Genomic DNA, 26,927 nt, shown 5'->3' with positions numbered 1-26,927 from the left:
CTCTCTAAGTTTCTTTTCAAATAGTAAGTAAAACAGGCGGTTTAGGCTTTTTGATTGTTTTACTCTATTTGCAATTGTGGATCTGGCTAGTTAACTTTTATATGTGTAGTTGCTGGGAATATTTTGATTAGTATTGGTACTGGGGGGAAAGTCTCTTTCCGGTGTCTGTAAGCTATAGGACCCTGTAATATTTACATCTTGAAGTTACAGAGATAATTATTTACTTTTTCCTTTCTATTAAAAGATTTCTTTTTAGAGAACCTGATTTTTTTTTCTTGTTTCCCCTGTTCTATTCCAGGGGATTGGGATACTCACCAGGACGGGTGGGGGGAGCAATAGAATCTCTCTCTGTTTTCCTTGAATCTGTTTGCCTCTTTGTGGAAGGGAAGGGAGATGCTTCTCTGTATGGTGATTTAAGAGGTTGGATCAGTATCTCTCAGGATAGCCCAGGGAGGGAAATTCTGGGGGGGGGAAAGGTGGGGGAATGGTTTATTTCTCCTTGTTTTAAGAACCCAAGGGATCTGGGTTCTTGGGGTCCCCAGGGAAGGTTGGGGAGGTCAGAGTGCCCCAAAACACTATATTTTTTGGTGGTGGCAGTGCTATCAGATCTAAGCTGGTAATTAAGCTTAGAGGATTCAGGTGCTAGTATCTCATTTTCTGAACTCTAAGGTTCAGATCTGAGAAGGAATGCTATAACAATAGTTTAGTTATATAATATAGATTTATAGAAAGAGACCTTCTAAAATGTTAAAATGTATGACCGGCACACGAAAACTTACATCAGAGTAAATAAATGAAGACTCGACACATCACTTCTGAAAGGTTGCTGACCGCTGATCTATAGTGTACTTTCAGGGCACCCAGGTATAAACCTCCTCTACTGAAACCAGACCATTTATTACAGATCTGTTCTTCCCCTCAACCAGTTTCTGACCCAGGACAAACCGTTCTCTCTCAGCCCAATCATGCCTCAGATTCCTGAAGAGCCTCACATCAGGGACTTGCACAAAGGGGGTTTGAAAAGTTTAAGTTCTCTCTACTGCCGACTTCCATAAAGAATTCCAGTAGCTTAGAGAGGCATATTTTTCCAGTACAGAAGCTGGGCTGGTTCATTGCCATATTACTTCAGACTCAGTTAAGGATTTTAAACCTAGCTGTAATTATTTTTCAGCTAAATTACCTGCTACTGAAGCAAAGTGTATTGGTCTGTAATTCCTAGGATCAACCTTAGCAATTAAAAAAATAATCAGCATGACACTGGCTGAGCTCTAAGTCTCTACTAGAACTGCTAATTTAACCGGTAAATCATGTGGGTCTGATTCTGTGCTGAGCTTCTGGGACGTGCAGCCTGAGATCGCCTTTATGTCTGGATTTTGGGAGCAGCCCCCAGCATAAATTAGACCAGTCCTGGGGGCAGTTTTCATTTATGGCAGCCTCATGAAGGCTGCCTGTGAACTGCTCTGCAGCCCAGTGTCCATGGCAGTATACATTATGGACACGTACCCTACTGATCCCAGCTCACCTCCTACACCAGAGGGATTCTCTCCTGGGACAGCTGTGCAGCCCCTACTCAGTGCTAGAGCAGTGTATAAGGTGTAGAGGTGGGGAGAATCTCTCCCTGTATTTCTGCCAGCAGTTCATCCACTTAATTCTTTAATCCAGGAACTCTGAAAGAATTTACCATCCCATCCTGGTGACTCTTTGGCATTCAATCTATCAATCTAGGCAACACCTCAGTCCCTAGTACTATCTCCCCTGTATTGCCTGCAAGAGTAACTCTGGGGCAGGTATCTCCCAATTATTCTCTGTGGTGAAGACTGATGCAAAGATTCCCTTATTTTCCTTGCTTGCTGTAGTGCTTTTAAGTGTCTCAACAGTAAGGTGTTCCCCACTTCCGACAGAAGGTTATTCTACAAGAACCCACCCCATTCATGGTTCAAAATGTTCGGTCTACATTTTTCTTTGCTAATATAATCCATCTACTCTTGTCTTGTACCATGCAAAGCTCCTCCTCTGACTCATTGGTGTTTACATCTGTCAAGGTACTTGGAGAAAATCAGGGTGCCCCAGCTCAGAATGCCCACTACTAATGAACTGTGTATGAGGACTCTACTTACATCTATGGGGACTTAACCAGGACAGTATTACAGTCATAAGAAGATGACGACACGGAAGGCAACTGCATCATTAAGATATTTATTGATAACAGTTAACATACTCGGGAAACTCCAATCATTTATATCAAAAATACTGATTTGAAAACTGAATGCGTGCACACGTGAACATGGATTTTAATTTCTTTATGTCAGAGAACGGTTACATCAGGAACGTGGCTAGACTTCTTTCCTTCCTGGAAAGTCACTTTGTGCAGGTAATCACGGAGCAGAGATGGCTGGAAGCACTTTTCCTGAACATTGGCCAAACCCCACACGGTACCCATTTCCCTGGCAGTAACCTGTAATAGGGAGAGGAAAAGAGTCACCAGAGGGGCACCTAGTGGATTTTTACAAGTACAAAATAAAATAAAATAAAAATAGTACAAACTGCAGTACCAACATGAAAGGGCATGAAATGAATGTAAATACACTGATGTAGGCCTAGCTTCTTAGCTGTGATCAGTGGGGTGATCCAAACCCCATTGATCCAAACTTTCCCATTAACATAGAGGGGCTTTTGATCAGGCCAATACATACTGGATACCACTGTGGGGATGGGGCTGTAAGGCAATATTTGTGGGTCCCGGTTCTATGCTAGCCTGGTCCCTGGCATAGCATAGAGCAGCCTTAGGAGAATCCTTAGCTTTCCAGACCATCAATGGGGTGGCTACAACTAAAAAACCCCAAAAAACTAATGGTCAGATCCATTAAACTGTATTGGCCCAGTTCCATTGACACCAGCTGAGGATCTGGTCCAAGGTGTCCGGCTATGCTCAGTTATATAAACAGATAATGAAAGTCTACGACTGCTGCCAATGTTGCCGGTCATTGATTACGGAACGATTTGACCTCTCAATATTCATGAGAGCTGTGAGAGTTGACATTCTGACCTGCTATCCTACATTTTTTTTAATTCCACAATCCTGAGGTATGTGGGTGCTGCAAGTGCCCCTTTAGTACTGGTTCATTCTTCCACGTGCTGTATGTATTCAGAAAGAGCAATCCATTAGTTCAGCTTGCGGAGAGCAGGAAAGGAAAGTCAGCTGAAGGCATTTCAGCCCGTATGCTTCAAGCATATCTGAAAATGTTATTCTGAGATGAAGCAACACACAGAATTACTGTAGACCTCAGCTGATAACGTTTGGTGAAGGGAACGACAACAGTGATACAACATGGCCTGTGAACAGTTTATTTTAAGGAGCATTTTCATTGTTAAAAGATGGATTCTTCAAAAATGATGAAAGACACTTTCTTCCCTGCATGTAACTAAATGGTACAGTAGTTCCAGTGATTCATCTGTCCCTGAATTTCTATTAACAGAGAAACAGTTAATGTTATTCATATAATTTATATCTTCTTACTGAGGGCTTGTCTTTACTGCATTGTTAGCTCAAGGTATAACTCAATGTTACCCCTTACCTGACTCCTGTCTACACACAAAAATCTCTAGCTCAGGTAAAGTGATGCTTTAAATGAGAACTAGCTGGTCCATTGGGGTGGTGGGGAATGGACTGAAGCTTGAGAGCTGCTGACACTTAAGCTAGCAATGCAGTGGGAATGTAGCTATAGGCTACAACTCATGTTAGCAGCGGATTAGTTGTGCTACACCTATCAACCAGCCTGTGTAGTCCAAATGTTGTTTAGTCATGTGGCCACTCTCCATTGAGCTAGGCTCACAGCACTTGCAGCTGAGAGGGACAATGGGAAAAGCCACCTTTGTGCTCTTCCAATCTCCATAGAATCATAGGACTGGAAGGGACCGAGAGGGGTCATCTAATCCAGTCCCCTGCACTTGTGGCAGGACTAAATATTATCTAAACCATGCCTGACAGGTGTTTGTTCAACCTGCTCTTAAAAATCCCCAATGATGGAGATTCTACAACCTCCCTAGGCAATTTAATCAAGTGCTTAACCACCCTCACAGGAAGTTTTTCTTAATGTCCTACCTGATCCTCCCTTGCTGCAATTAAAGCCCATTGTTTCTTGTCCTATCCTCAGAAGTTAAGAAAAAGAATTCTTCTCCCTCCTCCTTATAACAACCTTTTATGTATTTGAAAACTTATGTCCCCCCTCAGTCTTCTCTTTTCCAGACTAAACAAACCCAATTTTTTCAATCTTCCCTCATAGGTCACGTTTTCTAGACCTTTAATCATTTTTTCCCCACTCTTCTCTGGACTCGCTCCAATTTGTCCATATCTTTCCTTAAAATGTGGTGCCCAGAACTGGACAATACTCAGATTGAGGCCTAATCAGCACAGAGTAGAGCAGAAGAATTACTTGTGTCTTGCTTACAACACTCCTGCTAAGATGTCCCAGAAGGGTGTCTGCTTTTTTTGCAACAGTGTTACACTGTTGACTCATTTAGTTTGTGGTCCACTATGACCCCCAGATCCCTTTCCACAGTATTCCCATTTTGTATATGTGCAACTGATTGTTCCTTCCTAAATGGAGTACTTTGCATTTGTTCTTATTGAATTTCATCTTTTTTACTTAATTGGCCTAGAGCAGGGAACTGCAGCCAGTGGGAGCAGTGATCAGCCGGACCTGCGGACGCGGCTGGTAAACAAACCCGCCCGGGGCTTTCCCTACACAAGCGGCGCCCCAAGTTTGGGAACCACTGCTTTAGGGAACTGGAGCACCAATCTGAGACACTCAGTATCTGAAAATCAGGCTACTAATTCCAGTGCCTGCGTGTGGATTGAGTGTCCAAGTACTGAAATTTTAACTTTTCTGATCCAGCTGACTTGTCTTAAGTGGCAGAATCTGTGTCAATAAAGAGTAATCTCATTAAGTGGTAGCTGTTTCACATCACATAATGCACAGTGCATATTGAGATGGAAGATATGGGGAAATGCTCCTCTTTGTTCCACATTCTTCTTAGAAGTAAAAATCCAGGACATTTCTTGTTGTTTGAAAAAATCTGCCAGGACAGAGGATGGAGGCTCTAAAAAGAGGCAATGTTCTGAAAAACCAGGACATATGGTAACCCCAGACAAGGGGAGTAGGGAGTGATAGTGGGGTGGTGGGGAGTGGTAGTGGGGGCAGCTGCAACAGTGATTTAAAAAGCAAGAGGCAGTTCTGAAATGTAACTACTACAGAATCTGCACTTCATTCACCTAATTTACACCACTTGTGTGCAGAGGTCACCCCAGTGCAACGGTAAATTCCACAGCCTCTATCCCGTCATGTATGTGCTCTCCCAACAGACCCATAGAGAAGCGAGTACATGGCGAGGCTCCACGTCCATCTCTGCATGGAAATCTTCATTGCCTTCTTGTCCATCATACTGTCACCATTACCCCTCTGGATATCTCAGCTCATTTACTGCAGCTGTTGTCAGTTTCAGTAATTCCTGTTCTCGGTTCAGGGGATCTATTACAGGGCCTGCTCTTGTGATGTCAGAGCGGTTAATCTTATTGACGCTTTCGAAGGGGGTAATGGGCTGTACTGATGTGCATGCACCACTGTGTGCTGGATCTTGCCACCTCATTTATTTCAGTGCTCTCTTTGAAGTGCCCCTGCAGTGTTTGCTTAGCTCCATACTCAGACCTTGCACTGATGCTCCTTCACTTGGCTAGAATTATTTTCTTGTGCTCATTCCCTAATTGCAGAGATACCCAGCTGGGGAAGGCACCCTAGTTTTGCCTCTGTGTTGTAGGTATTTCCCCTCTATGACAGTCCTTGCACATTTCCCAAACAATGTTCCTCTCACCGGACATATGTACCAGCTTCTATGACTTAGTCACAATTGTTTTCTCCTGTTCAAGTCATATTAATTGAATTCTTCCAATCACTTTGGCAGCTTTATTGTCTGTGCAAATCCTGTGGGCTACTCCACTTAGTATATGTGTAAGAATGGTTGTGGGCGGGGAATCGAAGAAGCTGTTCAGGTCATTGGTGGTTTCTGGCTAGTGAGATTTGTTGATGTGAAGAATTTCACAAACAGTTCTCTAAAACGGCCAGCAGAAGAACTGAGGAGATCGCTGCAAACTTGGGCCAAAACAATCTCACAAGAATGGCTTTTCCCATATCAGAAGCAGGAGGAAAAAAGTAATTTCTGGTTCTGAATCTGACCTTGAACTAAAAAGACACAGGAATTGGGTTTGGATCCAGGAATCTGAATTGGAACCCCCCCCCCTCCCATATTCAAAAGAGTTTAGATCTAGGATTCTGGGTTTGGATCCTGCAGCCAGGACAAAAGGCTCAAGGGCATGCAGGCTTTGGCTGGGAGTTTCAGAGGCGCCTAAGGGAGACAGGCACTCCAATTCTATTGAAATTCAGTTGGCACCTGTTGTGATAATTGGGGCAACAAATTTAACCTAAATCTGAGCAAATCCAATTTCCCCATAAGAATTAATGTAAAATGAGGGGATTAGGCACCACGGAAATTTTTTCACCAGACAAAAGACTACACACACACACACACACACACACACAAAGTTTTAAACAAACAATTTAATACTGGTACACAACGACGATGATTGTGAAGCCTGGTTGAGGTGGAAGAGTCAGAGGGTGGGATATTTCCCAGGGAATGCCTTACTGCTAAATGAACTAGCAATTGACTGAACCCTCAAGGGTTAACTCTCACAATACTCTACAAGGCAGCAGGAAAGGAGAGATGGCAGACAGACACACACCCTGTGTGTGAGAGGAAAAAAAATGCACATTTTCCCTTTAAGCAGCTGACCCTAGGCTTAAGTACACTGCCTTGTTAATTAAATCAGCTTGTGAGACCTGAGACAGCAGCTACTGCCTAGAAGCGCCTTTCCTCCATTGTGTCCCCCCCCCCCCGGCTCTATGGTGCAGGAGCAGGGGGGAGGGGGAGACACCTTGACATTAGCCCCCCTTTTTCCTCCCTTCCCCCATACAGCAAGCAGGAGTCTCTGGGGGCAGCTCCAAGGCAGAGGGCAGGAGCAGCACATGGCAGTGGAGGGAGGGACAGCTACTGCACAGGGAACTTAGGAGAGCAGGGAGCTGATGTGGGGGCTGCTGGTTCACCTTGGTTCCAACCACGCACCAGCTAGCTGCAACGGGCTGCTCTTCCTGCAAACAGTGGACAACACAGGTGGCTGCCAAAGGGAGCATTTCACAACTTTAAGCAAGCATGTTCCTTAATTGATCAGGAACTTAACATTGAAACAACATTAACCGGGATGACTAAGTGAGGAGTTTCTGTATATAAAACAACTATGGGCCACACACCATGGTTCTAAGCCAGCTCACAGCACCAAGAGAACACACCTTTAATCCTTTGGCTGTTACCTGTTATAATGACTTCATCCCCGTCCTGCAGAAATTTACGAGAATGTCCATTCCCGAGGTCAATTACTTTTGTTCCCTTCCATGACATCTCCAGCATGGAGCCAAAGTTCTCCGGATCCTTCAAAGCATAAGTTAGTAACAGAATTGTAAAGCCATTCCACATGTCTGTACTACCATTAACCCCTGACCCTCCTGCTGCTGGGAGTGAGAAAACAAATATATTGTTGGATTCTGTGCAATGGAACCTTGCCAGTAACAGTCATTGATCCGGTTCATTGATGTGCTAGCTTACTCGCCTGTCTTTGGTTTTTAACTCCTTACTTGCTGGAGGCCACAACTGCCTAAAGCAATCTTCTCTTTGGTATCATTAGCTTTAGTAGTGGGCACTATACGGAAAAATTGGATCCTGTTCAAGGAAGTATGGAGACAAATCTAGGGCAGTATTTCTGCCTCTCAAGTATCTGTCTGTTGCTACATTTCAGAGTCCCATTCACATTTCATTGCGCAGAGGAATGCTACGTGTTGTTAAATGTTTAAAGGATTTTAATGTAAATCTGCAGCATGATGTGCTTTTTCCTTCTCTCTAGCACTTCACTTGTACGTGCGCGTACACCCTAGCAGGATGGTGTATGTGCTTTATTATGCTGGCTTGCTACTGGAGCCTTATAGAAGGACAGAGGGCAACGCACTAGGTGACTAGGAGCAAGACCCAACCCCCACTGACGTTTCCCAGTGGAAAGTCTCCCAATGACTTTATAGGCTATTGGACACCAGGTTATGAAATCTTAACTTGTCCTTATTTTCTATTTCAGCAAGAGGAAAGAAACCACCACATCACACCTCGGTCCACCACTGAACAATGTCCAGCAATGTGCTGGTCAGGAGACAGAGCTCTGTGAATCCCCAAAAGATACATTGGAGAAAATGGATTTTGCATTTTCTAAGTACAGTGCAACACCAGTGCAGTATAAATTAAAAGAATGGACTATGAAACAAGGGTCATACGGAACTGAGAGATTTGGAAGTGTTAACACTTTGAACAACAGTAACACTTATATTATCTAGAGCACTGGTTTTCAAACTCTATTTCTGGTGACCCAGTTTAAGAAAATTGTTGAGTGCCTGTGACCCAATGGAGCTGTGGATGAGGGGTTTCGTGGTGTGGGAGGGGCTGAGGGTGCGGGAGGGGGTCAGGGTTCTGGGTGCAGGCTCTGGGGTCACGGATGAAGGGTTTGGGGTGCGGGAGGGGGCTCACTTCCAGTGGTTCCCAGTCAGCGGTGCAGCGACAGGCTTCCCACCTGTCCTGGCATCGCAGACCGCACTGCGCCCCGGAAGCAGCCAGTAGCAGGTCTGGCTCCTAGGCCAGTGCTTGGGGCAGGGGCAGGGGCAGCGTGGAGCCCCATGGTCCCCCCGCCTAGGAGCCAGACCTGCTGCTGGCCGCTTTCGGGGCACAGTGCGGTGTTGGAACAGGTAGGGACCAGCCTGCCTTAGCCCGGCAGCACTGCCGATGGGACTTTTAATGGCCTGGTGCCTTTCATTCCCCCAGTTTGAAAACCACTGCTCTAGAGGTTGTCCTCCATCGATCTTAACATACTGTTGCTGTGGGGTTTGTTTTTAACAATGAGATAGTAACTGTAACTCTCAGCAGGATTGGGCTACTTTTGTGGATATCTTTGTGCATGAATATTGTTGCCTCTAAAATACCACAACAGACTTATGGATACTGACAGTAGGAAGGCTTAAAAAAATATGTACTCCAAAAAGACTGAGGAAGAACTACGAAAAGACGTCCATAGTAAAACAAAGTGGATTTAAGGCCAGGGTTACATCTGATCAGTTTCTAATTGCTGAGTACTTTGTTACTAGTGACAGCTGTTAGTTAAATGCTTACAGGTCCACTGATTGTTCCAGATGCCAGGAGATCTCCAGGTCTGAGGTTGCATCCATTGATGGAGTGATGAGCCAGCTGCTGTTTCATGGTCCAGTACATGTACTGGAAAAAGGGGGAAGTGAAGGACAAACATAACGCACAGATGTCACTAGTCTGTACAAAATGCATTTCATTCTTTCTGGATCATACTGTTAAACATTAGCCCACAAGAACGACATCCTTATCTAATCAGGAGCCTTCAGCAGCCTAAATGGAACATTTGTAATTACTTTAAATTGATCCTCTGGCTCATTGATTGGTCTTCAGATGTATGGCCTGAACACAAATAGTTTATGTTTGAAGAGATGAGACGCAACTATTGTAACCCTGCTTTCAGAACATACAGCACATTAGTACCCCAAATGGCCTGGTCCAAAGCTCAGTGGAATCAATGGGAACCTTTCCAATGACATAACGGACTTTCAGTCAGGCCCACTCTATATGAGTATTTGACCCTTCACCAGGAATAAGCACATGTCAGTGGAATCCTGTGTAGAAAGATTTTAGCACCTGAAGGCGTGGCATTAATGTTGGGGTTATTGGCAATTTGTGGCTACCAGAGTCAGAAATTTCTGTGCAATGTAACAAGTCAACCAGTCCTAATAATTGTTGAAGGGTAGCTGGCCGTCAGCAGTGCAGGTACCTGGCAGTACAGCACAGACATCAGTCACGTTACTAATATGACTTTCAAGGGGAAGAGCCTTTTTAGACACTGACTCGCTAACCTAGTGAGGAGGGTTTTAAATGAAGTTCAAAGATCGATGACAAAAGCCCACAGGTAAGTATAAAAAAGTGACCTTCACAGAATTCCAGGTGTTGACCTTAAGTCTACGTGCAATAAAAGACCTGCGGTTGGTCCGGTCAGCTGACTTGGGCTATACAATTATACGTAGATGTTCAGACTTGGGATGGAGCCCAGGCTCTGTGACCACGCCCCCTCACAGGGTCTCCGAGCCCAGGCACCAGCCTGAGCCCAGGCACCAGCCTGAGCCCAAATGTCTACATTGCAATTTTATAGCACCGCAGTCCAACTCAGCTGACCCGGGCCAGCCACGGGTCTTTTACTGCAGTGTAGACATACCTTAAGGCGGCTAGATGTTGGGGGCGGGGCATGGAAAATTACAATAGGGACACAGGAGATAATAAGGGGGAAAACAAAAGTTACCTTGAAGTTTGATTTGCATATTGTGGCTGGGGTGCTCATTCCTTCTCCTAAAGGGAGAGGGGGAAAAAAAGCAATCGGTGAAGACGTCTATGGCGTTTTCATTTTATGGCTGGACAGAGGCTTACATTACCATTGCCAGGCTCAGTAGAGAATAAGCCATGACATGCTCTGTCCTGGTATGAAGGGCTGCAAGGGGAGGAAGTACAAGTCAAACAATTTGGTTTCTATCCCCTGCTCTGCCACAGACTTCTCCTATGACTAAGTCACTTAATCTCTTGTACCTCCGATTCCCTCACCATAAAATGGAGATATTATTTCCCTATCTTACAGGGGAGTTGCAAGGCTTATTTTGTACTAATGGTAGGATCTACAGAAATGCATAGTATTATTAAAAGGAAAATCTCCTTTGCTATTTTCATTTGCACAATATTTAAGCTAGAATCATGTTAAGGTAAAGTACTCATATGGACCCCATCAGTAGAATATCATTCCCATTTTACAATGGCACAGAGAGACTAAGTGACATGTCCAAGGTCGCATGGGAAAAATGTGGCAGAGCAAGGAATTGAGTCTGAGACTCCATAGTACAAGGTAGTGTCAACCATGGGCCCAACCCAGTTCTCTCTTTGATTCACTGTATCAAACTTTTGCTGCATCATCCCAAGAGGCCACGAACTGCAGCCGTGAAAGGGATGTGTTGGGGATTGAAAGTCAAGAGATGGAAGATACACAATCTCCTGCACCCCCTTGCGGGCCTAACTGGGTTTTAGGGTGCTGAGCTCCTCTTCTACTGACACACATTCAACAGTAAGACCATGATAGTCCCGCACATTAAGCACAGCATCAGAGGATTGTGTTCTGATCCCTATACTCATTTTGGGACACACCTTACTCTACAAGTCCCAATGAAGTCAGTCATCTTTCACCTCTAGTAAAACACACATTCTTAGTACTCTTTCCCTGGCCTTCCCTCTGTCTGTTCCTTCTGATTATTCGTTACCACCCACTTGCCGCATCTTGTTTTAATGAGACTGCAAAGTTATTGGAGTTGGGACTGTGTCTTTTACTTTCTGTTTCCAGAGAACACCAGCACAGTGGAGCTCTGAGCTCGCTTGGGTGTCTAAGAGCTATCGGAACATAAAGAATTATCATCGATTTTTTTTTTAAGGTTGTAAAATGGTCATATGCAACCACCGCAAGGGAACTGTTTCCCATAGCACAGCCCTGCACTAGCAAGTAGGCAGATTATGAGCTTTTTTACCTTCCTCTGACTCAGCAAGTATTGCCCTATGCAGAAATCAGGATCTTAGAATTGATGGAACAAATGTCTGAAACTTATGGCGGATTGTACATCCCTAACTCCACAAATCATTTACTGTACCTTTGATAGCGACAAAGAGATTTATGTCAAAAGTATAGGGCTCTTCATCACAGAGGTATGGCAGTGGCTTGGGAACCTGAAAGCATATAACAGGCATTACAGCCTGAAGGTCAAAGAGAAAAGACTAGCACATATCTTGGGACATTTTGTAACAGCTCTCTTCACAAGGCTCTGCTGAGTACCATGTGTTCCTTTCTCAGGGCACGCATTTTTCCAGTCCCCTTGCCTTCATGACTAATTGCCTAAGCTACTGTTTCATATACACAATTCTGTCACAAATGTTTATACCACTACCAAGATATTCATTTAATCAAATGCACTTTTTCTCTTGGCCTCCAAAAGCACTCTTGATTTTTCACATGGTTGTTAAACCCAACCAAATAGAATTTTAGTGCACCTTTGTCCTGATTGGCACACTGTGTGTACTCAAAGCTTGCAGAAGGCTTGCAGTTTCAGACTTGAGCTGTTTAGTTCACACAGAGAAGAGTGACTTGTAAACTCTCTTCACTGTATTAAGTCTAATTAAATGGCTACATACCATTGAATCAAATACCCTCAAACTATGGGCAGGTTTGCCTCTTGATCAGAACATTTTGGCTAGAGTCCATCATCCCTACCATTTATTGTAAGCACTTGGGTTTTCAAAGCTATGCAGCCGTACGCACCATGACTGAAAACCTAGCCTGACTGAAGACAATAGGCATTTTCCCATTGGTTTCAGTGGGGCCAGGATGTCATCCCACATCTTGGAGCCAGGATCAAACCTTGAAGCCAGTAGAAAGGTGCTGGTACAACCAAGCCTTTCTGTTCTCAGAACCTAGAGACCCCCATTCTATTTGCACTCAAATAATTTCTAGTGACCCAGCTGTTCTCTTGCTAACCTGGACGGGGTTTGGCAACACAAATGGCATGAGAGCTTCCATAGTAACAACCCATGGAGAGATGGTTGTGCCAAAGCTCTTGCCCAGAAACGGACCCAGTGGAACATATTCCCACTTCTGAATGTCTCGAGCTGTAAAAAAGGAAAATCAATGAAAAATAATGAAATTTTCAGAGTTACATGGACCCCAGGCCAGTGATAGAGAGCCAGATGAAGAGCTCTGCACACCAACAGCCACCACCATCCACAGAACAAGCAATGAAATACCACCCGCTTGCCCAGGATACCTCAACCATGACCTCAAGCAGTTATCTGGAGGGCTCAAAAGCACAGTTCAAAGTCCTCTGGGTAGGTCTAGCTTAGAAAGAGAGGCCAATGTTAACTAAACCTGAACACACACGTTAGCTAACACCAACCCAGCCAACATTTTTCCCTAGCCTAGACACGGGTTAACATCTTTGATTTCAACTAGTTAAATGGAAGTAAATCTTAAGGTCCACCTTGATTAGTTAAATCGAGCTAAAAAGTGTTCACCTGTGTCTACACTAGGGAATATGTTATAATTGCTAACTCTTTCCCCTCTAATCTACAGCTACTCTCTGCTGAGAGCATCAGCTGTGGTAATGTTTTAGGTTATGTCCCTGATAAGCAGGAATTAGACCTAAATCAGCTAATTTCCCAAAGACAGCTAGATGATCTCCATTAGCAGTAGCTCTTAGTCACTACTGACCTGAGCTGGATTTGAACCAATGCCTGAAAGTTGCAGACTGTATTCCGCTCCCACTATCATCGGCCCCTCAGTGTCCTGAGTAGTTTATATTTCTATCATTTAAAACAAATACAATATCTATCAATATTATGTACAGCAAAAAGCATTCCCCCAGGAAGTCAGAGTAACACTTATTACCACTCCAGTCATTCATAAGGACCATTCCAAAAATGTGCTCATGAGCTTCGTTTATTGGGATAGGTTCCCCAAACTTGTTTCCGGGGCCTACAAAGAACGCCTGAAATGGAAAAGAAAATGCTTTAACCAAGTCAAAGGTTTGAAAATAAAACCTTTGTTTACACCAAGACAAATCCCCTGCAGGTAGTGCTAAGACAAGACAGACAGAGTAGAATGTGATTTTACTTGCTTTCCGCCTTAACTTTAACTGGAATCTCCTTGTGCAGATGAAACAAGAGTTACAGCTTTTTCCTTTCCCCATGCGAGAGAGCAGGGTTGAACCACCTGAATAGCAGTGAGCTGATAAGAGTCAGTCATTAAACTCAGGGCCTGAATTTGCCAAAAGGGACTCTCATTTAAACTGCAGCTGCCACATGCACAGAGCTACAGCTAGCGCATTAAGAAATATGATCAAGTCTCCCCGTGCAGAGGTTCTAAGTTCCTGTAACAGAATCTTATGCAGTGAACTTTATGCTTCCCATTTGCCTAACCAAGGAATCTTCCCTTCTCTCCATCCCTCTGCCACCTCTGCTTAGACCTTTGCAGCTACAGCCGATTAGGTTGTCAGCTTAGAGACTCGCTAGGGGGCACGCCATGGGCTAATAGAAAATGAATATATTCGGTATTTCCTACAACAGTCTCACTAAAATACACCCTACTTACCAGTCCCCATTATGCAGCCACTGTCTTTCATACCCCTTGAACTGGAACGATACCGGAGAGAAAAGTCAGCCTAGAATTGCATTTTTCCATGCAATGCTTAGGCATTGAATTCTCCCCTTTGAAGCAAGTTCTACAGTAGGCAATATACCACCCAGAGGGAGGTGCTAGAAGACTGTATATAACGGATGTTATGAAAACATAACAGGACAAGCTCAACCTTTTACTCTCTTTTATTAAAGGGAAAGTTGTAATACAATAAATACATCCTACCATTTCTAACTCAATGTCCAAAAGTTTGCAAGCACCGAACACTGGAGGTTTAGCTGTGAATTAAACAGACAGAAAGGTGCATTATGAAGCTAAAACAAACAAGCAATGAAGCTAGAAAAGACAAGAGGTGGCCAAACATACTCCAATGCCATGCTGCTCGCTAAGAGGAACAGCGCATTTCAATAGCATGACCAGGAACTCACCATCGTCAGGTCGCATCTGCCCCACTGGTCTTTGAATTGGTGTCCCCGACACCACAACCGAAGATGCACGGCCATGGTAACCAACAGGTAAGTGCAACCTTGTTAAAGCAAAGCATTGATTGTGTGTTAAATGCTGTATTACAGTCACCAGAACCATGCACTGTGGAAGCTCCAAGCACTCTACAGTAAGTTACTAAGTTTCCCCTGTCATCTAACCACTTTTTTGAATATATTTTTCCTCTGAATGGTGCATCCAGATTTATTTACTGACACGCAATCATTGGTTTCTTGCTATATGCGAAGAACCAGCTCTCAGATGAAACAGTCTCTGAATCAGACACTGTTTCAACTGACTCCTCACAGTTGCTCCTTTCTACAACAACTCAACACAGCTCAGACATAGTGGGGAATGGAGACGTGAGTTTCAGACACTGGGGGACAGGTCCTCAGCTGGTATACATCATCATAGCTCCATAGCAGAGCTATATGTACACTAACTAGAAATCTTTTTTTCCCTATAAGGTTATACAGGCCTTTGCAAAACGCGTAAAACATGACATGTGAAAACAAATAACTGAACTACGAACCAGTTAGGCATCAAAGCATTCTCTTTCCCTCTGAACATGATCCCAACATTCGTAGCATGTTCCCTTGAAGAATAGAAGTCAGTGTAGTCTCCTGGGAAAAAGAAAAGCAGAAAATATAGATCAACTGTATGAAAGATCCTTATCTGGTAGGACAAAGGAGCATAAACTTTCCACATTCTGTTGCCCTGAATAGGATGGAGAGAGAGAGAGAGAGAGAGAAGTAGAGGAGTTTGGAAACATGCAGTCACAAGACTGTAGTAATCATGCAGATAGTCTATAAGAGGGGACGGTTGCCAATGGCACATGGAGGGTAAAAGTTACACACTACAAAACTGTTGTTTATCTTTTTAAATTTGCAGTGAAGAGCAGCAAGAAAAAATACCATTTCAACCCATTAGCTACAAATATATGACCAAGCCACATGCTTTGTACAGTTTAAATATTTTCTATTGTCATTTTCATTTTGCTGATGCTATTGAGAATGCAGTACTGCTAACAAAGGAAAGGATTTTGTAAACAGGGCATCTACTGCCCCCTGGTGTCCTTTTTGGGAAATGGTTTGACTCACACTTCAATTACCTTGGTCGCCCTGATGGAACTCAAAATGTATCAAGTGGGAATGAAGAATACCAAAGATAAGAGACTTTCCTCCCCTTCCTGGCTCCACCCTTACCTGTTGAGCCCACATATGGCTTCAGGTCCCCAGTCTAGCACCAGTTCCAAAGTTACTGACAGAAACACTTGTGCCAATTCATGTGATTTTATCACACGTCTCATACGATTTTGTTATAGCCCCAGCTCCTGGAGTCAGGTGATTATGTGAGACTCTCAGTTTTCATTTAAAGAAAAAAGGTTTCCCCTTATAGTTGCAGAGAAAGGCTTAAAATTTGACTCGCATGCACCACAAAGGCTCAAAACCCAGAAGGCGAATAAACAGAACTCCACAATATATTTTATTTTATTTTTTTAACTCTCATGATTGCTGGTGCCTGACCTGTTTGAATGTTTGGGCTTGGTAGTATTGCAGAAGAACTTGCAGGCCACAGTGGCAGAGAGAATTTTTGAAATTCAACTGGTCATTGGTTAGAAACAAGGCTGATTTCACTCCAACTCCCTTCCTTGGTTTGTATTTATCAGCTCTGTTAAAATCAATCCCTCAAAAACACACACACACTCATACAAGTCTTGCCTCTTCCTTCACCTGAAGGTCATAATGTGTGTGCTCCATAGTGACAGACAACCTTATAGAAATAGATGGAAATGGTTGCTCTGGTGCTTTCCAGAATTGTCAGACTTAACCTAATGAGAGCTACTAGTCCCCCAGGCACCCAGCCTCCATAAGCCCAGGACCTCCAGGAGTCACCTTGCAACCTCAGTGCAAAATTCAGCCCAGTGTTCACTCTTAGGGCAAGCGTGACATTGCTCTGGTAGGGAGGATCTAAATGGCATAACTAAACTTTAAAGTTATTTGTAGTTACATGACACAGTGTTCTGTAGTCGAGATAATCATCTGCCTAAAGAAAAGGGCTTTAAGCCAGTGGGGTCATATAGGCCTTTGCAGACATAGTTCTGACTTCAGGGATTATGTGGCACTAGGGAACCTTGATTTGATTAAGTTAGTAAAAGTTGCTTCCGGAGACCTTACATCTATGTTAAAATATGGCACACACGTTTTATTTGTGACATCAGAGATGGCGCCTGCAGTTAATCATCTGTAATATCTACTTTACACCCATTCCTTGTCACAGCCACAATCTGACCATCCGGAATACCTGGGGCATGTGGGAGTCTCAGTGGATACAAGCAAATCGTGTAGATATCAGTTCAGGAGACTTACCGATTTTAGCTGGAAGATGCATTATAGTAGAGGCCTGAGGTACAAATGCTCTAAAAATACAAAACAAAGATTACAACTCTCAAAAAGACTGGTGTTACCCTGGGCTGGCTTAGAGGAAGTTCAGTCTCTTTTTGCACTAACTACGTTCTGGCATCTGCTCTGAAAAAATCTTGCCTTGCTGCAATTCTGCGCTAGCTCATAGTCTATGAAGTGAGGGCACAGGCTGCTATTGCACTGAAGCGGTTAACTGACTCTACGCGCTCCTGTGAGGAAATGTACAATAGAGCACTGGAAGGGTTCCACGCCTGGGAGATCTCACTCTTTTCCTATGGGAGGAAATGCATCCATTGGGATGCGCCTGCAGGTGAGTATGTGTGTCCTCACTGCCCTCTTCTGGATGGAAGGTGTGATCGCACTTGTTTTAGATTCAGTTGTTCTTCTGCAGGAGGCCTAGAAACAGCCTTTATTGACAGCTGTAAAGCTCAAAAGCTCTCTCCTTAGTACGGGTGTTAAGACACCCTTGTTTTCTGACCTCACCAGTGCTAAACCTTTCAGGACTCTGGGGGTACGTCTACACCGCAATAAAACACCCACAGCTGACAGGCTCACGGGGCTGGGGCTGTGGGGCTATCAAATTACAGTGCAGATGTTTGGGCGTGGGCTGGTGCCCAAGCTCTGGGACCTGGAGGATCTTGACTGCAATTTTATAGTGCTGCCTCCCCCCTGAATCTTGAGTCAGCTGACATAGGCCAGTGGCAGGTGTTTTATTGCAGTGTAGACATATCCTGACTTTCATGCTGCATGCATGGGATTTATGGGACCAGGGCTGGCCTCACGCATGGGCGACCACCCTCTTCGCACCTTCCCCCCTCCCCAGCCAGCTCAAGGCCCTTTAACCCCCAAGCGCTGGGCCCAGAGCCAGGGAGAGGAAGGGTTAAGGGCACCCTGGCCGGGAGCTCCTATGGTGCACCAGGCTCCACTTGCTAGCCCTGGCGGGGCAGAGAGGGACAGGACTTCCTCCTCCCCTGCACCGGCCATACCCAGGGCTGAGTCAGACCCACCTCTGGGACCCTCCCCCAGCTGCATGAAGCTCTGCATGCCTTCTTCCCCCGCTTCCTGCCCCCGTGACTCCCCATCTGTGGGGGGAGGCGACACTGTACAGGGAGCTGCCCCTGCGTTTGCCCAGGGCACCATTTTCCCTAATGCTGGCCCAGCATGGGACTATACGGATATCTACCTATGCAACCAGCTACAATTTCATTACAGCAAGGAACCCACGTGAAAGTTTACCTCAGGTTGATACTGTATTGTGCCTTCTAAGTTTACAAAAGGCCTTGAGAGCTACACAACAACAGATCCATCTCTCCAGAGCTATGTTAAATATTTACACAAGGCCACTGTTAAATGAAGCATCAAGGAAGGGAGAGGACTGGAACTGCAGTGACATTCAACTACTCTTCTCCAGGGAACTGGACTCTCTGCCAGCGAGGCTAGAACACCTCTTTAGGTGATGCACTGATTGCTTCTGTTTACACTCCAGCAGCTTCTAACAGTAGTGTGCAATAGCTCCCAACCCTGCACAATAATAGCAACCACTCTGCTCCTCTCCTCCAACTCTTCGGAAAAAATCTCCTCCAGCTGGGAATAATACCCCAGCTCCAAATACAGACAGACCCTGAGAAGGCTGAAGAGCTAAATAAAAGTGCTTTATACATGTGATGAGGAACCACAAATGTTATTCTTGAGTCACTTCCAGCTCCCGAATGCCTCACCTTTTCCGTAGCTCAGAGTTTTCTCTCAGTGTTGGCTCATTGGCTGACAGTAGCTTTTGGAGAAACATTCTAGCTTCCTTCCAAGCTTCATGGCCCAAACCCATGAAGTCATTAAGGGCTGGCTAAAATACAGTGTAAAGATAGAGATGTGTGAGAGTGAACATTTGTTTTCTCAGCTCCATTTGCTGTACATGTGGGGTACCTGCTGTGTTACCAGTACTGAGATTAAATTACTAATCCTGAGGTAACAGACAGCTCCGTGTGCAGAGACCCTGCCTATCATGATCATGAATATGGTCTCACTGTTTCTTTGTGCTCCCCCACTTGTCAGCCAGTATACATCTGTTGTTTCTTGTCTCATACTTAGATTACAATCTCTTTGGGGAAGGGACTACGATTTTCTACAGCACTTATCATTATAGGGTCCTGGTCTGTGAGAGAGGCATCTAGGTGCTCTTGCAAACCAAATAAGTCTAATAATTAAAATCATCATCCACCTACATCTTCAAATACCATGGAAGCTTGCAATGACAAGACTAGTTGTGATCTGAGATATAAATTATATTCATGCCCATGCAGAGAGCCCGCATGGTCTATGTACCACTTAAATCCCACTTAATCCAAGTTGTTTCCTTCTGGAGATTCCTCCTCATGAAGATGCCAGAAATGTAGGTGTTTAAGTGGAAGTGGAGTTGTGTACAAACCTTGGTACTGGCCCTCTGAACTAGGTGGATTTCACTCCAGAATGCACTTCTTAATCAGATGAAAGAAACCTTTAGGAGAGCTCATTTATTTTACTAATTTTAATTGCAGGTGCTCTTTGTGAGTGGCTCCATTCCTAAGTGATGTAGGTTCCAATTCAGTAAAGTGCGCGCTCCCCCTACGCCTGCCTGTGCTTTGCTGAACTGAGGCCATAGTTAGACCATCTAACACTCTGCTTCTGATTGCTGCAGAATCATCTGGGCAGCAGTGTGCACACAGTGCCAATCCAGCACTGTTACACTCCAGTTTTAAGCCAGTAATTCCATTTAGCAGAGTTACACTGACATAAAACAAGACCACCACAATGGTGAATCAGTCCCAATCCCTCCCCCTTTTTCTTTTTCTTTTTTCTTTCTTTCTTTTTTTTTTTAAAGGAGGGGCAAACCAGCAACTCAGGCACTCACTTGTAAGCTACCACAATGCTCTTGATCTGAGCCTGGGTCACTAAAATTTCATATGACATTCCATTTAAAACATGGTAGAGATGGACACTGTCAAACTGTATGATAAATACCTGGTCAAAGACATCCTGATGCTTGGAAAGGGCTGGTCCACTGAACAGATGTTTAATAGCACTCAGATCCAATACCTGGTCTCCAACTGCCACCCCAATTCTGTGCCTAGGCTACAATGGGAAAAAAATGTTGATACCTGTGGCTGATAATGCTCTTATGAAGGTTCTGGGGAAAAAACAATGTAGTACAAGGCGTTTAAGTGGGGCAGGAGCTGAGCAGCTACATTGGTGCCCCCTTTATCATAGTTATAATTAATGGACAAAGGCTGCTGATTTTAAAATCTAGGAGGAAGAAGGCAGGAGAAGCTGCTTTTTTTTTTTTTTTTTTGGCAAATTCCTCACAGGTTTTGAGGATGGAAGGACATCCTTCCACCCCAACCTTCCAGGGGTGCAGTAAGGGGAGGATATTGCCCTTCCCCCGACTATCTATCCATGGTACTCATATGCCCCCCAATCACCATAGTATCAGAGGGCCTCACAATCTTTGTGGGTTTATCCCCTCACCCCCATGGGAGGTAGAGAAGTGCTATTATCCCCAGTTTACAGATGAGGCAGAGAGTGATTGCCCAAGTCACAAAAGGAAGCTTGTGGCAGGGCAGGGGACTGAATCTGAGTTAACCAAGTCCCAGGCTAGTGCTCTTATCACTGATCCATCCTTCCACATAGGAAGGAGGAAAGGCTGGTGTGGAAGGTTCCCTCCATGCGTAAAGAAATGAAAATAAAAACCAAAAACCTGCTCATCTGTGACAGTTTTTATAGGACCTACACAAACTCTGTTCAGAACTTGCACTGCTACCTTTGCAGTGGCACAGACCACATCCTCCCTAGCACAGCTGTGCTGAAATCATAAGGACGCTTTGGCATTACAAATTAGTGAATTTAAATAGTGAATTTAAATGAAATACAGACATAGTAACCAGTTTCATCCCAAACAAAAGTACAGATATTCAATTTTGTCTCAATGAAAATAGAATAAAACCAGTACAGATTTAAAAACAACTGCTTTTAGCCTTTTTTCTTTGAACAAGACCCCAAATCTGATTTGCACAAAAATAATCCTAGATGTTTGTTCAGCTAGCACTCCTGCCAGAAAAATGTCAGGGCTGGACAAGCTAATTTGTAACTTGTAGCCCTTAATAAAATCAGTTATTTTTACTGAATGATTATTATAATATTGTGATAGGACATTAATTACCAAAAGGTATAAAAATCATATTAATCATCTTTTTAAAAAAAAATTGAGACATTTGTGCAATAAAGATGAGTTACCAGGGAAGGAAAAAGTGCATGAGACAGTAACACACAAACACACATCTGGGAACAGATTAAGGGCACGTCAGCACTGCAGTAAAACACCCATGGCTGGCCCATGTTAGCTGGCTCGGGCTGTGGGGCTATAAATTTGCAACGTAGGGTTAAGCTGGCTCATGTTCGCTGGGTCAGGCTGGAGCCTGGGCTCTGGGACCCTTCCCCACTCATGAGGTCCCAGAGTCCAAACTTCCAAATCAGCTAATAAGGGCCAGCTACAAGTGTTTTATTGCAGTGTAGACATACCCTTGGTTTCATCATCCAGCTTTTATCTTTGCAAAACACCAGATAATTAGAGCTGAGGCTCTACTATGCTCAAATTGATTTTTAAATTACTACTGATAGGTAAAAACAATGCTAGAGACTGACTGAGAACCATTACGATGACTCTGCAATGTCCATTAACCATTGACAATCCTCCAGCTTCTCTGTTTTCAGAGGTATCTGCTTGCCAGCTCTCTCTTTTATGGGTGTGTGTGGTGGTGGGGTGTGTTTCAGAGGCTCCTGTATTTCATTTCTAAATGTGCACGTGAATGTAATCTGTTGCAAACAGCAGCGTTGAACAGTAAATTGAAGGTATGTGGTATGATTTTCAAAAGGAGTCTAAGGGAGTTAGGGACCCAGTTCCCATCGATTAACCCAGGCCTGCACAACATGCGGCCCGTGGAGCCTCACTGTGCAGCCCGCAGGGCCATTCTAAATCCCCCGCACACGGTGCTCTGCGGGCAGCCCAGAGCCCTTTGAATCCCGGCCACGGCAGGGAGTCAGAGGGCGCTGGGTTGCCCGCAGATGCCCAGCCATGGCTGGGATTTAAAGGGCTCAGGGCTCCCTGTGGCTGCGGGCAGCCCAGAGCCCTTTGAATCCTGGCCCGCAGCTGCTAACTGCCCCTTCCCCGGACCCCTGCCCCAACTGCCCCCCAGGACCCTCACCCTCTATCTAACACCGCTGGTCCTTGTCCTGATATCCCTCTCCTGGGACCCCTGCCCCTAACAGCCCCCCAGGATCCCACCACCTATCTAAATGCTGCTGCTCCTTGTCCCTCGATTGCCCCCTCCCGAGACCCCTGCCCCTAACTGCCCCTTGGGATCTCAGCCCCTATCTAAGCCTCCCTTCTCCTTGTCCCCAACTGCCCCCTCCTGAGATTCCCCCAAATTTCCCCCAGGACCCCACCCCCTACCTGTCCCCTGATAAACCTCTGGGACTCCCATGCCTATCCAACTGCTGCCTGTCCCCTGACTGCCCCCTGAACCTCCACCCCATCCACCCCCCCGCTCGCTGTCCCTTGACTGCCCCCCAAAACCCCCTACCCCTTCTCCAACCCCCAGCCCCCTTACCGTGCCACTCAGACCAGCGTGTCTGGCTCCATGCAGCTCCAGACACGTTGCTGCCATGCTCCCCTGCAGAGCCCACTGCCCCACCCCCGCAGCACCTGCCTTCCAGATTTGAACTCCTCAAAAATTCAGGAGTGCTCAGGCTCAGTTTGGGCAGCTGTTACGTCATTTCTCCCAATCAAATATACTGAACCACTGTAACTTGCTGTAGAAAAAGTAGGATAAAATTGAGCAAGAAATGCTTGTTAGGACTGGAATTGCTATTTTCAACAGCCATTGCCTTTTTGTTTGTTTAAAAGGAAGACAGTGATATTGCATTGGCAAATTCCCCAAAGAAAGAAAGAGTGGAACAAAAGAATAATAAAGGCACCTCAACTTTTCCTCATTTATGGAGGACGGTCTTATAATATGCATCCTGATATCCTCCAATCACACAAGCTGAAAACTGTTCCACTTTACTGCAGTTCTGTAACCATATGGGAACCAATCCTGTCTGTGTTTTGTGCACATCCAAAATTCCTGCTGAATGATCCACCCTGGGAGCATTACCAGTGACCCAGGGCTGGGGCGGCAGGAGGTGTGTGTGTGTGGGGGGGAAAACACTGGTGGTGGGAGAGCCCAAGGATGGGGCAGCAGCGGGGTGGGGGGAGGGCACTGGTGGGGAGGAAAGGGGGAAGCCCAGCGCTGGGGCAGCAGGGGGTGTGGGTCAGTGGGGGGAGAGCCCAGGACTGGGGCAGCAGGGGAGTACAGGGGGGAGCCCAGGGCTGAGACAGGGGGCAGTCAAATTTTTTTTTTTGCTTGGGGCAGCAAAAAACCTAGAGCCAGCCCTGCTGGGTTCCCGGAGCCCCAGGCCCTTTATTTGACCCTGAGGGCTCCCAGCCACCTCTATTTTAAATCAACCGGGGGCTCCCAGCTAAAGTATCACCTCCCCACCCCCAACCTTCCTTTTTGGCCAACAGCTGTTTTGGTGGGGCGGCTGTTTTCTTTGGAATAATGTGGCCATCGCCGCTTTATGAGTTGTGCAGGCCTGGATTAACCAATTAGGCTTCTTTCAAAACCCTAATCATGTTTTTCTTGTATGGCCAGAAAATACAAGTGTTGCTGTAGCTATGTTGGATCCAGGATATGAGAGAGAGAAGGTGGGTGAGGTCATAGCTTCTTCAGGTCAACTTCTTCAGACCTGAAGAAAAGCTCAGTGTAAGCATGAAAATTTCTCTCTTTCATCAGCAGAAGTTGGTTCAATAAAAGATAGGACCTCATCCACCGTGTCTCAGAAAACATAAGTCCCACAGTGTGGTCCCTGCACATACACACTGAATGGAACATTAAATATATAGAACAATGGTTTTCAGCCTGGAGTCACTTGCAGACTAATACAAAATTTCAAGTGGATATGTGGACCCCTTTGGAAATTTTAGACATAGTCTGTGAACTCCTAGGAGTTCACGGACCACAGGTTGAAAACCACTCATACAGAAGATAAAGAAGAGACTTGACTTGCCCAAGTCACTCAGCTAGTCAATTGCAGGGTTAGGAACAGAACCCAAACCTCCTGACTCCCAATCTTAGTTAGGGAAAAAATGAAGGATAGGCTCTTAATTTATAGGATTATAATTGTGGCCCTGTAGTCCACTATCATGTTTAAAACAGACCTTACTTGAAAATATATTTAGCTTGGAAGGATTAGATTTTTAATCAGTAAATGTCAGTAAACATCAATTCCACTGTATATACAGGAAGTGACAACAATATTTCATCAATAATAGTTGAAGTTTACTGACAGGCAAACTAAGAAAAATGCCACTTGAGAGCTTATTAAAATAATATTTAAGGATTTTGACTGTGTATATTGATAATTTGTGTTTTAATGGTTATAAAACTTCGAGCAGGAGGTTGGACTAGATGATCTCCTGAGGTCCCTTCCAACCCTAATAATCTATTATTAAAATAAGCTTCCAAACTGTATCTCAATATCTACTGTGAAAGCCTAATTATTTTACACAGTGATTTCTTTTATCAAATTTAGCTTTCAGATACATCAATTCATATTGCTTACAACAAACATTTCACAATACAGCTAAGATCAGCAGTATATAGGATAAAAGTTAAAATGGACTTTTGAGAGAGAAGAGGAAGGAAGGGTTAAACTCAGCCATAAAAAAAGGATGATAAAAATGGTGCTGGTAAAGAAAAAAAAGTGAAAACTTAATAGCATACAGAGAGGCATGAATACAGACTTTTATACTCAAAAGCAGAAAAAATATATTAAGTCCATACTACATACATATAAAGTACTTATAGAAAATATTACTGTTCTTTAAAGAAACAGCCTTCAGGTCATCACCAAATTAAGAAAAAAGACAGTATATATGCTGAAACTTCTTAGTACAATCAGCTAACCCCTAGGATTCCCAGCCTGGCAAGCCTTTCCTGCCCCAGGGCTCTGGGGATCATCACACAGCATTTGAAAAAAATTATTTTCTCCTCATTCATAGCTTCTGAACTTCAGAGCAAAAGATTCACCCACAACAGCAGCAATCTTTGCAACACAAAGACAAAGCAGCAGATAACTCACCTTCTCCTCGGTAGAGAAAACCCCATAGGGAAGGTTCTGAAGAGGGAAATTTGAGTTCTTTTCTATCTGGATGAAAGACATTTTGAGCTCAGGGCAAGCTACGGTGCAAACACTCTCCCAGCCCAGCTACAATCACACCAAGAGAGCCTCCACATGTTGCATTAGACAACGTGGATCTGTCGGCCTTCCCTCTTCTTCAGCCTCAAACCAACCAGAAGCCGCTCTCCAGCCCACTCCCTTCAGCCCTGCTCCTGCTTGTAAGCTAGATGGTTAATTAATACCAGAGTTCTGCATGACTCAGCAGCAGGGGCCTCTGCACCATTTAACAGTTTCTGGCTAGAGCCTCTGTAGAGAAGTATATTGCATGGTTACTGAGGGGAAGGCTGTTCCCCCTTCCTGAACCCTTGATTACTGGGAGAATCTACAAATATGTGTCTGCTGGGCCAGGAGACATACATTGATTTCCCCTCTGTTGGGGGCACTTGGCTATAAAAGTATCAAGTGACCCTACAAGAACCTAGACACAAAAGGGCCAGCTTAGATACCATGGGGAGGGCAGACAGTTTTCATTTAGACTTTGTGCAGTTTAGAAGTTCCAAAAGGAACTCATTTGGCCAATTCCTTCTATAAATCTCCAGCTGCTGAGGTATGAATATCTGCTAACGGTGGCAAAGGACAGAAAACACAACCTCACTCTGTCCCATTGGTTCCCAACCCTCCTAGGTCCTTTTGGGAAAAACCTAGACCAAAAGTTAAAAATCCAATAGTACCACTGTTCTACTTGTGGACACAAGGCTGAATGTAAAAGCAGGACTTTTAAAAAGAAGAAAAAAGAACGGCTGGGTTAGGATGAGGGAGAAGATTCCTTTTCAATCAAGATTATATATAGACTCCTGGCTATCAAACCACAAAGCTGATTATCCTGAATTGATTTTGGTGGGGGATGAGACTAGTTAAAAGAACAAAGATTTGCTTGGATTTATTTTGATTTGCTCTGCTCTCTAATGTAGCAATTGTAAAACCTACTTTACTAATTTAAAGTGGCATAGCTTCACTGACTTCAATGGTGCTGTGCTAGTTTACATCAGCTGAGGCCTTGGCCCATGTAATTTTAGGAATGTTATTTGCATGGAAAAATTAGCTTTCAAGCAGTTATATACTATGTTTAACTGCAGTAGTATCATAGTATACTGTGACATTTGAATACCTACATTATTATGGTAGCCAGCATATATTGCTAAACATTTCCACAGCTGATTTGATTTTATCTATGCCAAAACACAAGTTATAGTTAAAGCATTAAGTTTTGAGAATGTGTTTCATTGAAATGCACTTAAATGCCTCCAGAATTAGGATTTCTTATAGCATCACATTTAATGATG

At 44.4% G+C, this 26,927-nt stretch overlaps 1 protein-coding gene across 1 annotated transcript; it reads right to left on the bottom strand.

Annotated features, from left to right (window-relative positions):
• Nucleotides 1–2,223: 2,223 nt before the first annotated feature.
• FAH (fumarylacetoacetate hydrolase) lies at nt 2,224–25,766 on the bottom strand. The gene is made up of 14 exons (XM_030577827.1): nt 25,546–25,766; nt 20,332–20,442; nt 19,056–19,177; nt 17,284–17,333; nt 15,447–15,537; nt 14,860–14,957; nt 14,657–14,709; nt 13,685–13,784; nt 12,779–12,909; nt 11,898–11,973; nt 10,517–10,563; nt 9,313–9,414; nt 7,422–7,539; nt 2,224–2,455 (listed from the first exon to the last, which is right to left on the bottom strand). The coding sequence occupies exons 1-14, from the start codon at nt 25,624–25,626 to the stop codon at nt 2,376–2,378; spliced, it is 1,260 nt and encodes a 419-aa protein (XP_030433687.1). The 5' UTR covers nt 25,627–25,766; the 3' UTR covers nt 2,224–2,375.
• Between the last annotated feature and the right edge of the window lie 1,161 nt (nt 25,767–26,927).

Source organism: Gopherus evgoodei, chromosome 10, assembly GCF_007399415.2.
Source record: "Gopherus evgoodei ecotype Sinaloan lineage chromosome 10, rGopEvg1_v1.p, whole genome shotgun sequence".
In the NCBI taxonomy this organism is placed as follows: domain Eukaryota; kingdom Metazoa; phylum Chordata; order Testudines; family Testudinidae; genus Gopherus; species Gopherus evgoodei.
Note: the sequence above shows the minus strand (reverse complement) of the source record. Positions and strands in the feature narration are given on the sequence as shown.

Bases quoted from the DNA above. Each gene is read 5' to 3' on its own strand.
- FAH (XM_030577827.1), bottom strand. From the start codon at position 25,626: ATGTCTTTCATCCAGATAGAAAAGAACTCAAATTTCCCTCTTCAGAAC. The intron at 15,538-17,283 runs GTAAGTCTCCTG...TCTTTTTCCCAG, and splicing joins GCATCTTCCAGCTAAAATCG to GAGACTACACTGACTTCTAT. The intron at 14,958-15,446 runs GTTCGTAGTTCA...TGCTTTAACAAG, and splicing joins AATGCTTTGATGCCTAACTG to GTTGCACTTACCTGTTGGTT.